The following is a 15,723-nucleotide window of genomic DNA, read 5'->3' as shown; positions in this document are numbered from 1 at the left end:
GGAGACACAGCCCCAGAGCCCAGCGTGGGAGCAGCACGGGGCACTGCAGCAGCCTTGAGCGTCCTGGCAACCTCACAGACACAGCGACAGGTGGGGCAGCTTCCCTGCCAGGAGGGCAGGAACTATCCTGGGAGGGAGTAGGCGGGTGGCCCACTGTGGCGCCTACCTGTAGGCCTCCCAGGAGGGCTGCCTGAGGCGCCGCAGCCCTTCCCCCAGAGCAGCAGCTTGCCTGCCCCCTCCCTGACCTGCTGCCCTTTCAGCTGAGTTGCCTCCACAGGGGAACCGAGGCTTTGAGTCATTAATTGGTGTGGTGTCATTCTTGCTTCAAAGGAAAAATAATCAGGGCCCACAGCAAGATCTTTTCCCTTTGAACTTGCCAGGAGTGTCCTTGGCAGAATTTTTAAAAATAGGTTTATTAGTTTTGACAGGGCAGTGAAAGTACCTCTCACACTGCCCAGAGGCCCAGGGGTGGTGCAGTGTCTTTTAGACGTGCCAGTCATGGGTGGGTGATGTGCAGCTTAGGGACAGGGAGGGTGTGTCACAAGGGCAACTGAGCCGAGCTCAGCAGATTGCTCCCTCTCCCGGCACCTGTGCTGGCCCGTAGTCCAGCAGAGCTTGCTCGGCGCGTGAAGGTTGCGACTGAGCAGCGTTAAGGGCATCTCTGGTTTCATCTGCAAAGGAGACAGGCATTTGGCGGCAGTGTGGCCATGTGATGTGCACTTGTGATAGGAACTGCCTCCGCCAGGCGTCTTGGTGAGAGCCCTGGGATCCTTGCTGGGCCACAGGCGGTTGGCTTGGATTGCCTGCCTGGGGGACCACACAGCTGTCCTGAGACCCCTGTGGAAACTGACATGTAAATGAAGATCACCCTTCATGGTTGAGTCCATGCAAAAAAATGGCTTTTTTGCATTTCAGGGTCAGCTTTTCCTGGCAGGGCCAGAAGTAGATCCCAGAGCAGGTGTACAGAGAGGCCTGGCGGAGCCCTTACTTCAGACTCTCCGGGCTCCCAGAGTGTCCACTGGAGGAACTTGGGGGCCACTTCCCATTTTAGAGCCATAGGGATTTGTAGCTTCTCAGGCAGTGTTGATTTCTTATTAATTAATCGGATATTTAAAGGATCTAGAAACAAGCATTGCAGACAGTGTTCTTTGGAATGGCAGAGGGACCTTGATCTGAGCCATCAGCTGTGATGGTGCATCATCATGTCAACGCAGTTTTGCCACCGTGCCCAGGTATTTGAGTGAACATTATTCTGGAAGTTTTGATGAGGGTGTTTTGGGGATAAGATGAACAGTGAAACCAGGGACTTTGCACAAAGCACATGGCCCTCCTTAGTGTAGGTCGGCCTTATCCTGTCACTCACGGCCTGTGTAGGCCAGAGACTCGCCTTCAGAAGAAAAAGGGAGTCTGCTGTGGAACTCGACCGCTGCTCTTCCGGGGCTCTAGCCTACAGCCTGTTCCACCAGATTTCGTTCTCACCAAGCCTCCACTTCCTCAAGACCAGTCTCACTCTGTCTCTCTTGTACACATGCACATGTACACCCACGCACACATGCACGCACACCCGTATGTCCTATCCTATTTCTTCGGAGAACTCTGACTGATACATTAACTGAATAATAAATATCCATTAAGAATTTAAAAAATTATTTCATAATTTCATGCTTTTTCTCTTGGGCCATGTGGCTTTAAGAGACTGGCTTCAGTTGGGCAGTGTTGATGCTTTGAGAGCAGTAGGCAGAGAACCCTGGGAGCAGGCGGCAGACCTCGGCAGCCGTCTTCTTTCCCGTTCTCTTCCCAAGGCTGCAGAGGCCAGAGTCAGCCCTGTGACTCACTGAATTTTATTGGATGTGACCTTTGTCATTTAACCAGCTGGGATGTTCTCAGACATGGATGGACACATGCCAATAACTGTCTGGCAGAAGATAATCTAGATGGGCACAGAGATAATAGATCAGTCACTTTGATGCTGGCTGGATGAGCACCAGGCCCACTTAGGCTTTGGAATCTGGCTGCGTAATGACATGTGATTTACAGTCTCCTCATTACTAGCCCATGCCCAGCCGTGGGCACGTTGGTGTGAATTGTAAAAGCACCGTGCTCTGCATTACTGGTGGGTAATTGTATCATGCAATGGCCTGGTGGTGAATATTTCAGAGAAAATCAAGCAAAGATTTTGCTTGCACAGCTGAAGTCAATGTTCTTGAATCTGAGCAAAGGATAAGAAACAATTCCCGTCACTTGAATCCATCTACATAAATACACATACACGGGGAAATCCAATGCCACAAGGCAGTTCGTCTTGGTTTTTTTTATTGTAGGTGCGAAAATTTATTTGGGAAATTTAATGATGTAATTAAAAATTGTTCCTTTTACCATAATTTCTCTACCATAAAAAATAGAAGGAAACTTGTTTCTTTGCTGATGTCCTGTTTTTACAGAGCACATGTCGTATGTAAGTGACTTGCGTTTAGTAAATCTGTGGTCATTTTTAATTTGTGCTTTGTCATAGGGAAAACTAGGTCCACTGCAGAACCCAGTGTGCCGTGAGGCCTTAGGGTTGGCCAGTCACTGAGGGGGAGGAATAGCTCTTTCCCCGGATGGTCATTCTTTTGTGCTTCTCTCAAAAACCCGACAGATGCTGGCAGTTCCTCAGAGGGCAGACCCACAGTCCCCCGGTACAGAACTGAAGGAGGAATGTCTGCCCAGCATGCTGGGTGCCAGGCAGAAGGGCTGGGCAGGGCTGGCCTGAGGGCATGGCGGCCAGCTCTCATGATATCAGGGGGCAGGTGGACCTGCCCTGCTCTGGAGCCTTGTCCTGTGGCCCGAGAGCCTGGACCACATAGATTAGTGGGCCCTTCAAATGGAAGATCTGATGGTGACTAGAAAAGACCATTTCAAATTAGTCCTTTGTCTTTTCTGTTAATTATGAAAAATTTTAAGTACACAGAAAAGTGTAGACAACAATGTAATGAGAACCTGCCTACTGACTACCCAGCATGGGCACGTCTGGAAACTTTTATCAGTGTTGCTTCAGGTCTTTGGTTTATTTCTTATTTAGAAATTAAATTTTACATATACCATTGAAAGCTTTTCTTTCCTCTTCAGAGATAAATATGTTGAATTTGGTTTATATTATTTTTAAACATGGATTAGTGTATTTGCCATATACATATCCATAAGCAAATGTAGTATCATAATGGATCCACATTCTAAAACTTTTTAAAAATTACATCATACTTAAATATTCTCTTTTGCAATGCTTTATTTAATTCAACTTTATATTTTTCATATTCAGTTGATGACTAGAGCTGTGTTTCGTTTATCTGCACACTGTTAGTTATACTGTCTGAACCTGCTGTACTTTATCCATTCTCCTGTTGAAAGGCATTCATGTTGCTCCCGACTATTTTGCAGTTACACACAGTGCTCAGTGTGCTTTGTGCACGTCTCCCTGTGCTGCAGTGTGGGGTGTGTTAAAGTGGCTTTTCTGCTTGTACACTGTTGGGGCAAGTGTAAACTGGCACAGCTATTATGAAAAACAGTCTGTAGGTTGTTTCTCAAAAATTAAAAATTAGAACTGCCGCATGATCTAGCAGTCTCTGAGAGAAGTGGAATCAATATCTATAAGAAGTACCTGCACTCCCTTGTTCACTGTGACATTATTTATGAGAGCTGAGATACATACAAAACCTACGTGCCTGTTGATGTGTAAATGCATGGAGAAATGTGATAAGTACTCATCTATATTAATTATGTAATATCTAACAATATATGCATTATGCAGTATTTATGATATATAATGTTTAGGTATGAATATTAATTGACCTTAAAAAAGAATGAAATTCTGTCATTGGCCACAACATGGATGAATCTGGAGGATATTGTACCAGGTGAAATAAGCCAGGCACAGAGGACCGCTGCTGCAGGGTTTCACTTATATGTGGAAATCCAAGAGTTGAACTCACAGAACTTTTGGCATGGTGGTTGTCGGGGGCTGTGGATTAGGGGATGGAGAGATGTTAGTCGAGGGGGACAAAGTTTTGTTTACACAGGGTGACTAAGCTCTAGAGATGGGACAGCCCTGGGACTGTAGTTAAAATTCTGTGTGGTAGGGTGGAAATTGCTAAGATGAATTTCATGAATCTTAGGTGTTTTGGTCACACATGCAGGTAACTAACTATGTGAGGTGTGGAGGTGCTAATGAACTTGACTGTGGGGCCTGCTTACCACACACATGTGCTCAAAACACCCCATTGTGCACTTTGAATGTGTGGTTTCTACTTTCCAGTAATACCCCTGTGAGGTTGAAAAGTACAGAAAAACTCAAATTTAAGGAGAACATGTTACTAGAATTATAGGAACTGTCTTTTAAAGGAAAATCTTATAAATACACTTACACTGTGAATCTGTCTCTTGGCTATTTTATTCTACCTGAAAATTCTTACCAGCAGGTAAGAATGTTCTAAAGCAAATTCCTGCTCCTCTCTCAGGGAGTTACAGTGCCCAGGTGGATGCAGAGGAGAAAGTTGAGCCCCCAGGAAGTCAGGAGTCCTGACGCCTGCTTGGTACTGTGCAGGGTGTGGCCCTGGCCTCTTGGGACTTCAGAGGACGGCTGGGAAGAAGAGCCTTGCAGAGAGGGAAGGGACTGCACCAGGTCTCATGGTCTCATTTCTGAGGATATTGGGAGGTGTTGGAGGAGCAGGACAGCGCAGAGGTCCATGGGTGGAGGAGGCAGGGAGGCAGCGGAGGGGACGAGAGTGTGGTAGTAGAGTGACCCAAGCAGGGCAGAGGAGCAAGATGCAGCATAGAAATGGGAAGACGGACGCAAGACGGCAAGTTGTCCTGCGGGTCTCTGCTCCAGGGCCACTGCTCATGTGGCTCAGTCGTGCACTGCACCCCGGGGTCTGCCTTCACAGAGACCTGAAGTGGGACCCCGTGAGCCACCACGGGCTCTGCACCTGTGTCCTCATCTGTAGGAAGAAGCATCTTGAGACCCCCACCCCAGGGCCTTTCCCGCGGGGCATTTGGAATGGGCTGTGAATCAAGAGGACAGTGAGCGCTGCGGAGCTGGAGGGGACGCTTGGGGCTGAGGGGGCAGGGGCGCAAGCCCTGGGATGGAGGGCAGCAGAAGGATGGTGGGTGGGACCACACAGCAGAGGGGCTGGAACCTAGCTGGTGGCTCCAAGGCTCACTTCTGGCCCCTCCCTGCTGTTGTAGGCTGGCCTTGGCTGGCCCGTGTGCCCCCTGTGCTCCAGCCTCGGAGCCGGCGCCCTTCCCTGATTTGCACGTTGCTGTGCCTCTGCCAGAGCAGACCTCTTCAAGGCGGGTGCAGGATGATGGCTTCGTCTCTGGGTAGACAGCAGGAGCATTAGCTAAATTAGCTCTGGGCTTCTGTAAGACAGCGTATGAGCCTGCCAGGATCTGCTTAAAAGAGTCCTATTTGTCTTCTTTCCCGAAGCTCAGAAAACATCACCCGGATTTGGCCAGTGCTCTCGGGAGTGCTTGGGCCTTGTGATGCGGTCTGGCCCAGCAGACTTACTGTCACGGAGTCTGTCTGAGCTGCTTTTTCTTAATTAGTGACTAAGGCAGGGTGGTTCTGAAATAACCTGGGACAAAACTTGCCAAAATGTTCTCTTTTGTTGTATTAATCAGAACCACATTCATCACCCATCACTGTCTTGAAGAAGATGCTCTCGAACTGCTGGCTGAGGAGTTGCTTCCTCTGCAGCCTGGCAAAGCAGGGAGCCTGGAGCTGCGCCCCACCCCCGCAGCCTGCAGGCCAAAACCAGGGCAGAGGACAGGCATGGGGGATTGCCTCCCTTGGGCTGGTGGACCCTGGGCCTCCAGAGCCTGTCTGCCCGGTCCTGACTAGGCCTGGCCTTTACTCTCCTCTCCACACCTCTGCCCAGTGCCAGCCCAGGGGAGCCTTTGGGCCTCAGGGCCCAAATGCTCCAGTCCTGGCCTATGGAATGAGGTGGCCAGAGTCCCTAGGGAAAGGGTGATAGGACCAGGGTCCTCCAGGATAGGGGCAAGCCTGGTTCTGAAGCCCTTAGACTTTAGGGTTTGGCCGTGTCCTTGGGGCTTTTCCAGCTATGGGTGCAGATGGCGGTGCCCTGGGGCAGCTTGGGAGAGCTGATTAGTCAGGATGAGCCTTGAATGCCCTGAGGGTAACTGAGGGCTGACCTTTCCTGGGGGCCGACCCCAGGGCCAGAGAAGCCTGGACCGTGGCAGCTCTGTACTGCCCAGTTTGCCGCACCGTGACCACTGCGGTCCCGCAGCCATCCTTTCTCTAGTGATGTCCTGAAAACCAGCTGGTGAAGCAGCTGAGCACCCCACCCCCATCTGGAAAGTTCTACGTGCGGGATGGTGTTTTCCCATTGGGTCTCCTTGGATTTCTGCTGGAAGAAGGGAGAGGGTTCGGTTTTGCAGGTGATGAGCTCAAAGCTTGTCCGGAGCTTGGAGGAGGAAGTTCGCCCTGCTCCCCACATCGGCTGGGAACTTGCCCTGCTGGACAGACCCCAGGGCAGCCAGAGAGGTTTTCTAAGTGGCCCTTCCAGATCTCTGGCTCCCTCCTTGCCCTCCCCATCGAGTCTGGAGTCTTGGGAACTGGGAAGAAGTTGACTTGCAGGTCAGGCCTGCTGCCATGGGGGTGCTTCCAAAGGAGCAGGGAGCCAGGAGCAGAAGGCCTGCCGGGTCCAGAGCTTCCCAGAGCCTGCCCTCCCAGCTGGGTGCTGTGCTGGAGTGGCCCTGGGCTCTGCTTTTCTGCAGGTTGGAACTGGGCTTGACAGTGTCCTTCCGGCAGCCCCCAGGGGCCTCACAGAGTCAAAGCCTATTCTAGGGGAGAGAAGGGCTCTGGCGGGACTTGGAAGTGAGTTGACTTGTCCTGAGCGATCACAGGCCCTGGGCTGAGTAGGGCGGCAAGGACTGGCCTTTGGTATATAGCTGCTGCCCACCACCTGCCCCCTGTTCATATACCTTGCCTGGGATATGACATGAATTGTCTGAGTTGAGCTCCATTAAAGCAGAAGCCCCCTTTCCATCTATGCTGGGATTTTTTTTTTTTTCTTTATCAAATTGCTATTAGAATGTAACTTCCTAAGCCACTGAAGACAAATAATCCACTTAAACTCAATCCCCCCTCCCCATGGCATCTGTGGGCTAAAGAATCTAAGGCCCAGCTGCATCCAGCGAGGTTGGCAGAGGGCTGGCCCGGGGCTGGCCTGGGCACTGGCTGGTTAAACAAAAGGCTGCTAAGCAAACCAAGAGTGGAAGCTGGATTCTGCAGAGAAGGGTTGTGGAACACCTGGTGCCCTGGAGACCTTTCCCTCTCACAGTCTGAGATGCTCGTTACTGCTCTTGTGTTTCTTAGGGCTGGCTCCCCGGGGCCTTAAGGGTCTTTATGCTGTTCAAGTCACCTTCAATATTTAAAAGGAAAAACGTGTTTCTTTAGATGTGTTCAGGTTCTCCCTGTCCAGCATCCATTACTGCCGCCTGCCAGTCCCCAGATGCGGCAGGCTGTGAATGAGTGGATTTGGGGAAGCATGTGATTTTATTCCATCTCTAATCCTGCCATTGGACTTGGGGCAGGGATTGCAAAGGAGGGGTCACAGAGACCAGTGGGAGATTGGACATGAGACCATTGACAGTGACACTGAGGGAGTCATGGATACAGCAGCAGAGACTGCCAGGGCCCTTGGACAGAAGTGGCAGGACAGCCACTGAGGGCAGAGAGGGGACTTGGCTGGCCCAGAAGCTCAGGGGCTCTTCCCTGTGGGGCCGCAGCCCTATCAGGGCCAGTGGTGGCTGGAAAGGAGCTGGCATATGGCAGCATGAGAGGGCGGGAGGCTGGCGGGACACAGCGGAAGCCAGCATGCCCAGGCATTCCATCCCAGGAGGGAGTTCCTCCTTCATCTAAAAGGCAGTGGTGCCGTGAGATAGGAGCACGGGTCACTCTTCTGGTGAGGGAGACACTAACCATCTCAGTTGTGATAGTCTTTTACATATGGCAAAACTTATCACTTATAGACTCTAAATGTGTGAAGTTTGTTGTATGCCACACTTCAGTAAATCTGTTTAAAATAAGTTCGCCAACAAAAGCTTATATGTAATTTCGGTCACACTAGACACCTGCTCGGTGTCCCCCACACCCCAAAGACTTCAAAGCAGAAGTGTTGTTTGAGATAAAGGTGGTCATATTTATTGACATTGGTGTTGTTCAGAACACCAGGAAGGTAAAATAGTGTTGCGTGTGTATGTACCCAGTGACATAGCTTCCACATAGGTGAGTAGAGTGTCTCTGACCCGCCTCTCAGTTACTGACAGATCAGAGCAGTTGAAGAACCAGTGAGGATTCACAGGAGAGTTTAACTCTGTGAACCTGCTCTGATGCCTTGGTGCTGGCGGGTTGAACAAAAGGCTGTTGGAATGTCTCCATGAATCCCAGAATGCGCACTGTGACACACCCAGGGGGCAGCAGGCAGGTGTGGGCCACTGCTGTGTCCCAGGCATTATCCTGAGTGCTTTCACTGTCTGTTTAATCTTCTCAATATTACAAATGAGGAAACTGAGACACAGGCCAGGCATGGTGTCACAGGTGACAGTAAGTGACAGCCAGGACCTGGGCGCCAGGGTTTGTGTTCTTGGTCTCCAAAGATGCTCCCTCCTGGGCGTTTGTGAACTCAGTCACATTCTACTCCAGAAACCCAGGCTCATCCACCTGAAGGGACAGAACCACTCAAAGTTACAAACCCCTCACCCAGCCGAAGCTGAAGGGCAAAACAGAACCAGCTGATTCTGTGTGTAGATTTGTAAAAACACAGTGGTAGAGTAAGCTGTGGTCCCAACAAGGCAGTCACAGAGTTCAGAACCTCCCTAGAGGTCAGGCAGACTGGACTCCTGGAGACCGTGGAGGGCAGCCCCAGGGGGACCTCAGAAGGAGGCGGAGGCCTGCGGTGCCACCACAAGGAGGCTGAGGCAGGAGGGGTGAACCAAGCCCACCCCCTGTAGCCAAGCAAAACCCGTCTCAAAACTTAAGAAAGAGCTGAGGATAGAGCACATGTGAAGGCCCCGGCGGGTTCCATCCCTAGTACAAAAAAAAAAAAAAAAAGAAAAAGGCGGGCTTGTTTGCCATTTACACCACAAGGAAAGGCAAACACTAATGTTCTAAGAACAAGAACTGATAAAACAACAGAAACGACTCACTTTTGTGTGTTTAAAGTACCCATAATAAAGAAAAGAGAAAATCAGTAGCAGCAAAGAAACAATAAAGATAGCAGCAAAAACTAATGAAACACTGAAGCTGCTCCTCAGAATCAAAAGTTGATTATTTTAAAAGACTGATGAAGTCAAACCTCTAGGTGATTAATAACTATGAGGAAGAAAGTACTTTGGCACAAAAAAGTGGTATTAAGAATTGCAAGTAGGATGATGTTGCAAATGAAGCAGGGGATTTAAAGAAAAATAGAGTTTTATGAAAAAAATTGAAAATTTGGATGACAAATTCCTGGAAAAAATAAATTTGCCCCCAGCTCTGAGAAAGTCTGAATTGTTTTATAATTATAGGAAACAAATACATTGAGGTAATACCCGGAGAGTAGATGATGGGGAGGGGGCAGGGCGAGGGGAGGAATAAGGAGGTGCTGGCTGAGTGGCTTCCGTGTGTAGATTCCGTGTACAGTCACGTCAGGATGAGCCCCACTGTCTGTAAGTGTAATGCACTAGAAAACATTCAGTAAAAATGAGAAATGAAATCAGGAGTGAAAGACTTTCCACAAAGCAGCAGGCCCTGCCTGTTTTGCCGGAGCATCCAGCCAGCACTCAGAGGACCCATGTCCGTGCAGACTGTGCCTGCCCAGGAATGGAAGAGGAAGGCAGGCTTACCCTGCTCTTCAACCTGAGAACAGCCTCGGAAATGCAAGTGGAGGCCAGTCTTGCACATAGGAACATAGGACTCCTGCGTGGTGCGCAGCACGCTGGGCCTAGTCATGAAAGCGCCGCACACTGAGCCCAAGTCAGGTTCTTGCAGGCAGACGAGGTGGGCATAGCTTGGAGGAGAGCAGGATACTGTGGTAGGAGCACAGGTTGCTGGGAGTCACTGGACCCTGTTCCGTAACTGTCCCATGAGCTCTAGGGAGTGAGGAATGGGAGGGGACTTTCTGACCTACAAAGTCCTGGGAATGCACTGTCTGTGGAGAGCGGCTTCCGGCTCCTTCCAGGATCAGGAAGTGGAGGCAGGAGTGTTGCCCAGTGTGTCTGTTCAGTGCGCCGAGAGGCAAACACTCCACTCCTGCCTTAGTGGCCAACACTGGTCAGCTCTCCTGCCTCCCACCACCTCCACGTCACTCACCTCCACGTCACCTCCCAGTGTCCATCCTCATCAGCCCTTCTGCAGCATGGACCACTCCATTGACTGTCCCTTTGCTCCCTGGCTACTCCTTAGGTCTTTTAGTCATCAGCATTTATTTCTGGCCAGGACCAGTGGCCAGTCTCATACTCATGTCCTAGGGCCACCTGGCACCTCCACTTATAGATCCAGCAGGTATCTTGAACTTGGCATGTCACAGAAGAAGTCATGACCTTCTCAACCAATTGCTGCCTGCAAACTCCCGCAACCTTTCTTCATCTCCGGGAGTGTTGTCCTTGATCCTCTTTCCCTTGCACCCATACATGCCTCCTGTTGGCTCAGCCTTCAGCCCACATCTGGAGTCTGACCTCTTCCCACAAGCCTCTTGCCCTGCTTAGCCCACATCTCTAACACCAGTCGGTTTCTTAATGGCCATGCCTCTACCCATCCCTTGACTGTGCCTTTCCTCACCCTGCCCTCTGCCCTGTCTGTTCCCAGTGGGAGACCCAGTGGGATCCTTGCCCTGCCCAGAGCTCCCAGGCTCCCAGGAGCAGGCAGTGGCCAGAGTCCTGGGGAACCTAGCCTAGTCTCCCTTCCCAGCCAGCCTCAGCTTCTGCTTCACACCTGCACCCTGTGCCCTGTTGGTTTCTGGAGTCTCAGGTGATCTCTGGCCCCGGGGTCTTTGTTACATCTACCTGGAACACCCTGCCCCGCGTCTGTAGGACTTACCCTCTCTGGTCTTCACCTAAGTGTCTGACTACCATGTTGGAATCACAGCCCCCAAACGCACACAGACACCTGCTATTTTCTATCCCCTATCTTGTTCCAAAGCATGTCCCCATCTTAAGTGCCATGTGTTTTGTTTATATTAACTTAATGAACTGGTGAGAACATTTGTGTAGGAACCAGGTGGCATGGCAGAATGGTGACGGCGGCACCCTGGGGACTAGTGTCTCGGGCACCCCACCAGCCTCAGCAGTCAGCAGAGGGCACTTTGTGGTAGCACTGGGTAAGGGATGGGGGTATCCTGCTGGGAGGGCAGCTGGGGCTCTGGGTGGGTCTCCAGGAGGCCAGTGGTCCGGGTTTCAGGAGGCGAGTAGAGAAAGAAGGCAGAGGGAAGGGTGGGCCTGGCACAGAGAGGGGGTGTGAGGCACCCTCCCGGCCCAGCCTTATCCCAGCTCCTTGCTCTGTTAGCACCCAGTAGAACCAGGCCCTGGGCCAGGCTCTTGGTGTGCTTGCCCTGCAAATCCCCGGGCCCACCTGGCCAGCTTCTCAGCTTCTCGGCTGGTTTCCTCCTTGAGATGGAAGATGCCTTCCTCTCAGTCGTCGCAGGAGCGGATTCCGCGCCTGGTTCGAGTGAGCGCTGGCTGGGTGTGCCTTTGATCCTCGCTGGCTGTCATCTGTGCTGGGAGAAGATGAGCAGCTGTTTCTGACGCTGCCTACAGCCTGGTCTGCTCGTCCCATCCTATTTATCAGGCTGCTGGTACGTAAAGAGAAAATGGTGTTTATTTTAATGAGTCACAAATTTTGAAATTAAGTCATTAAGTAAAAGTGAGCAGGTTAACGCCCACTTTGGTTTTCCTTGAACCTGACTGGATGAGCCCCATCACGAAGACAGTGCCGCGGCTGGGCTGATGGCTCACACATTAAATCTCTCTCCCGCTTGTTTTTTCTTTTAGTCTGAACCCGAGGGCTTTTCTCATTTCCACTTGTACGTTTGTGCTGCTTTTCTCGTGAGATGGAGGAAAGAAATACTAGAAGAAAGAGATTTTCAAGTAAGTAAACATTTTTTTAGAAGCGTCCACGTTTGATTTTCTGCAGGGAGAGAGTTTTATTAGTTTTGGTTCTGGGGTGATCTGTGGAGGAGCCGTGAGGAGTGCTGGTCATGTCCCCGCTGGCCTCCTGCTGCCGGGAAGCTCATTCTGGGGAGGGCACAGAGTTGGTGGCACAGTGCGGGCCATGGCAGGTAAACTCGCCAGCTCCCTGAGTTGTAAAGAGTGTAATAAGCCCCCACAGAGCCAGCACATGCCCTCAGCAGTGTGACCCTGGACGGTGGCAGTGTGACCCTGGAAGAACTCTCCTCACTGTGCCTGGACTGTGGTGCCTAAGGGGTGGTGCCTGATGAGAAGCCACGTGCCTGGGTTTCTGTCGGGCCAGACCTCCTGGTAGCTGTGCACCTTGGGACAGGTCTGAGTCTCCCTGAGCCAGCTCCTTTGTGATTTAGCAGGAGAGCTGTACTCTAACCCACTTATCAGGGGATTCGTCGAGCATGTGTCTTATTCAGCTTTTTCGCTGCTGTGACTGAAGGATCTGACCAGCACACTGTAGGGGGGAAAGGTCTATTCGAGGGGTCGCGGTTTCAGAGGTCTTAGTCCAGAGAAGGCCGGCTCCAGTCCTCGGGGCTCGAGGTGAGGCTGGACATCATGGCGGGAGAGGGTGGCGGAGGACAGCAGCTCACATCACGGTGCTCAGGAAGCAGAGAGACTCCAGCGCCAGGTGCAAAATATCACCCCACAGCCACGCCCCCAGTGACCACTTCTTCCAGCCACAGCCCCTGCCTCCAGAGACCACCCAGGTCATCCCACCAGGGGTCAGTTCACTGATTGGGTTGAGACTCTCACAATCCAATCATTTCTCCTCTGAACCTTCCTGCATGTCTCCCACGTGAGCTTTTGGGGGACACCTCATATCCAGACCATAACACTGTGCATCTGCCAGGCACTGTGCCCCACCCAGGGGATGTCACATGGACTGAGTCCCCAGCCCCTGGTGCACCCCCAATAACTCTTCTAAATGGTGGTCCAAAAAGCATGGGGGTGGTTGGCCACTGGGGGTTGACAGCCACCAATACCTGAGGTACAGACAGAAGTCTGCCCATTACCTACCCAGAGCAGGCCCAGTGCCCGTATCCTGGACAGGGGTGGGACCAGGGGTGCAGCAAAGAGGACACTGCCAGTATTGGGACTGAACCCCACACTGATGTGCCAGGGTCACTCTCCACCTCGCCCTGAGCCCCCCATCTCATAGGTGGTAGGACAGGCTAGGTTACCCCACAGTCCTCTTGCCCCACTATGGTGACTTGAGACAGCTTCCTGGCCTGCTTGTTCTGCAGCCCTGTGCTTGTGAGACAGCTCCAAGCATCCCTGCCGCCCGCTGCCCTCTGAGGGCTGTGGTGAGTCATGGACATTCCCCTGCACTGCCTCCTGCTTCTAGGCCAGACGCCAGGAGGGGCTAGACAGGCGAGGCCTCTGTGGGGCCAGAAATTGCCAACAGGGCCCCAGCCAGGCAGATCGGGCCCAGCCTGCCCACGAGTCCCAGGTGCTCCCTGGGGGGAGGAGGAGTACGGTTATCTCCAGCCCAGCTGCTGCCCTCTTGTTAGCGTGGGCTCAGTTGTGTCACTGGGGGCACTGGAGCCAGCCTCAGCCAGCCACTGCTCCTGCGTTGCCCCATGCGGCCTCCAGCACGTAGAGGTGTGAACGCGCGCACAGGCCAGCATGCCTGCCGCGTCGGGTGTGCGGGGCTGCTGGGTCAGGGCCTCTGGGCCACCTGCTCCTCTCCTACCTCTACACTCCAGAGCCTAGAAGCCTAAGAGAGGCTGTGACTTCCCTGTCACCAAAGAAGGCAGAATAAATGCTGGTAATGTACCCCCGTCTCCTCATATGCCCACTGCTTCCTTCTCCTGCAGAAAGCACTCTCATCTCCAGGGGTACTGGCGAGCAGGGCTGCCTGTGAAGGCCACTGACCAGCTGGCCTGCTTATTGAAGGGCGAGGGGCCCAGCCTCCCTGGGCACAGTGGCTGCTCTCAGTGTGACCGTGGCCAGTGTGGGAGACGTGCATTCCTGTGCCCCAGCTGGCTCCCAGAGGTCTCCTGGAGAACTTGTTCCAGATCCAGTTGCCTCCTGCCCCCAAGAGTCAGGGTTCAGGACTGATCTGGCCACTTAGTGTTCCCGCCATCAGTGTGTGGCTTCACCAGGTGGGAAATAGCATTCCCAGAAGCCACCTCAAGGGACTGACCACACTGGGGTTGGGGATGGTAGGAGACGCCTGCGGTGCACTGTCTGGAGCCGGGCTGCGTGCTGCGGCACCCAGAGCTTCTGGAGCCCACTCTGGACTGGCCCTGGGCTGCACGTGTGTGAGACGTGCCGCAGCCTGGAATGATGTTCTCGTTCTAGTGAAGAGTGAGAGGTTAGGTTCTCTGGTTGCTCCCCAGCAGGGCCAGTGCTGCTCTGGCCCATCCCACAAGGTGGCTCAAGGCAGACCAGGTGCACACTGGCCGTGGGCATTTCCAGGCACCTTTGTTCTTGCTTATTCTTTATTCTTGCAGAGACGTGTTATGTATGTGCCCTGGGGGCCAAATTCATCATGAGAGCCCCTCATGGTGGAGGGCCAAATGTAGGAACAGCCTCTGGGCACAAGGGGCCATGGACAGCCCGTCTGAGGCTCTGAAGGGCAGGGTGGCTGCTGTTGCCAGCTGCCCTTTCCATCACACTTCAGAAGTGCAGTCTGCTTGCTGTTGGGCTGCAGACAGTGCTGTGCTGGTCAGAGGCACTCAGGGCAGCTGGTGCGAATGTCCAGCCCTCCTCCTCTGAGCTTCGTTTGCTCACCTTGAGTCTAAAGCAGGGTGGATTCCTGTGCCCAGAATCAGGCATAGGTGTGGTGACCACCAGAGCACAGACCAGAGCCTGCGCAGCCCTGCAGCCTGGTGGGCCTGGCAGGGCCTGGCACAGGAGCCACGGGATGAAGTTTCCCCCTCTAAGCTCAGAACAGACTGGTGCTTGGGTATCACCGGGAGTGGATAGAGAGCACCATGTGAACCCAGCATGGGCTGTGGAGAGTTGAACTAAACAGGAAAGGAGATAGGAAGAGGAAATACAAATTGAAGCAAGAACCCAAGGAGTCCTGGTGAGCATGGGGGAATTGGCATTTATGATCATGACATTTCAGGAAACGTGGTACGCTGTGGAGGGCAGGCTGGGTGGGTGAGACCCAGGACGTGAAGTCTCCAGCAAGAGAATCTTCATTACAGATGGCTCAAAGCACTCAACCTGTGGCATTGTGATTTGCCCATTGGGAAATCCTGGGTTGTTTTAAGATATTGTCATAGGAGGAATCTTATTCTGAGGGTGGTATTCCTGGGGCTCTGTTGGTACTAGATGGTAGGCCAGGCATGGGGTTGAGAAGGGAGGGTGAGGGCTGAGGTGCCACCCCTTCCGGTGCCCCTTAGCTTTTGAGACTGTTGCAGCTGGAATTCTGGATGGTTATAGCCATTCTGTGAATGTGGAGGGGCTACTCGGGGCCATTGGGCGAGTGTCTTAGGGCAGGGACTCGGGCTAGGTGGTCTGCTGGTCCCTGGGCAGGGGTACCCTCTGGAGAGGAGG

The 15,723-nt window shown here is 52.6% G+C and overlaps 1 protein-coding gene across 3 annotated transcripts in view; it reads left to right on the top strand.

The window, feature by feature from the left end:
* Positions 1-15,723, top strand: part of Tbc1d22a (TBC1 domain family member 22A) — a 290,213-nt gene that overhangs the window by 239,929 nt on the left and 34,561 nt on the right. For all 3 annotated transcript variants that reach the window (XM_048802987.1, XM_048802986.1, XM_048802988.1), the window contains one exon: positions 12,025-12,120. In XM_048802987.1, the coding sequence (XP_048658944.1) occupies positions 12,025-12,120 (96 nt within the window). The remainder of the gene's footprint in view (positions 1-12,024; positions 12,121-15,723) is intronic.

The sequence above is a fragment of the Marmota marmota genome, unplaced genomic scaffold (genome assembly GCF_001458135.2).
Source record: "Marmota marmota marmota unplaced genomic scaffold, marMar, whole genome shotgun sequence".
In the NCBI taxonomy this organism is placed as follows: Eukaryota; Metazoa; Chordata; class Mammalia; order Rodentia; family Sciuridae; genus Marmota; species Marmota marmota.
The sequence above is the reverse complement of the archived record's forward strand: the minus strand, read 5'-3'. Positions and strand labels throughout refer to the sequence as shown.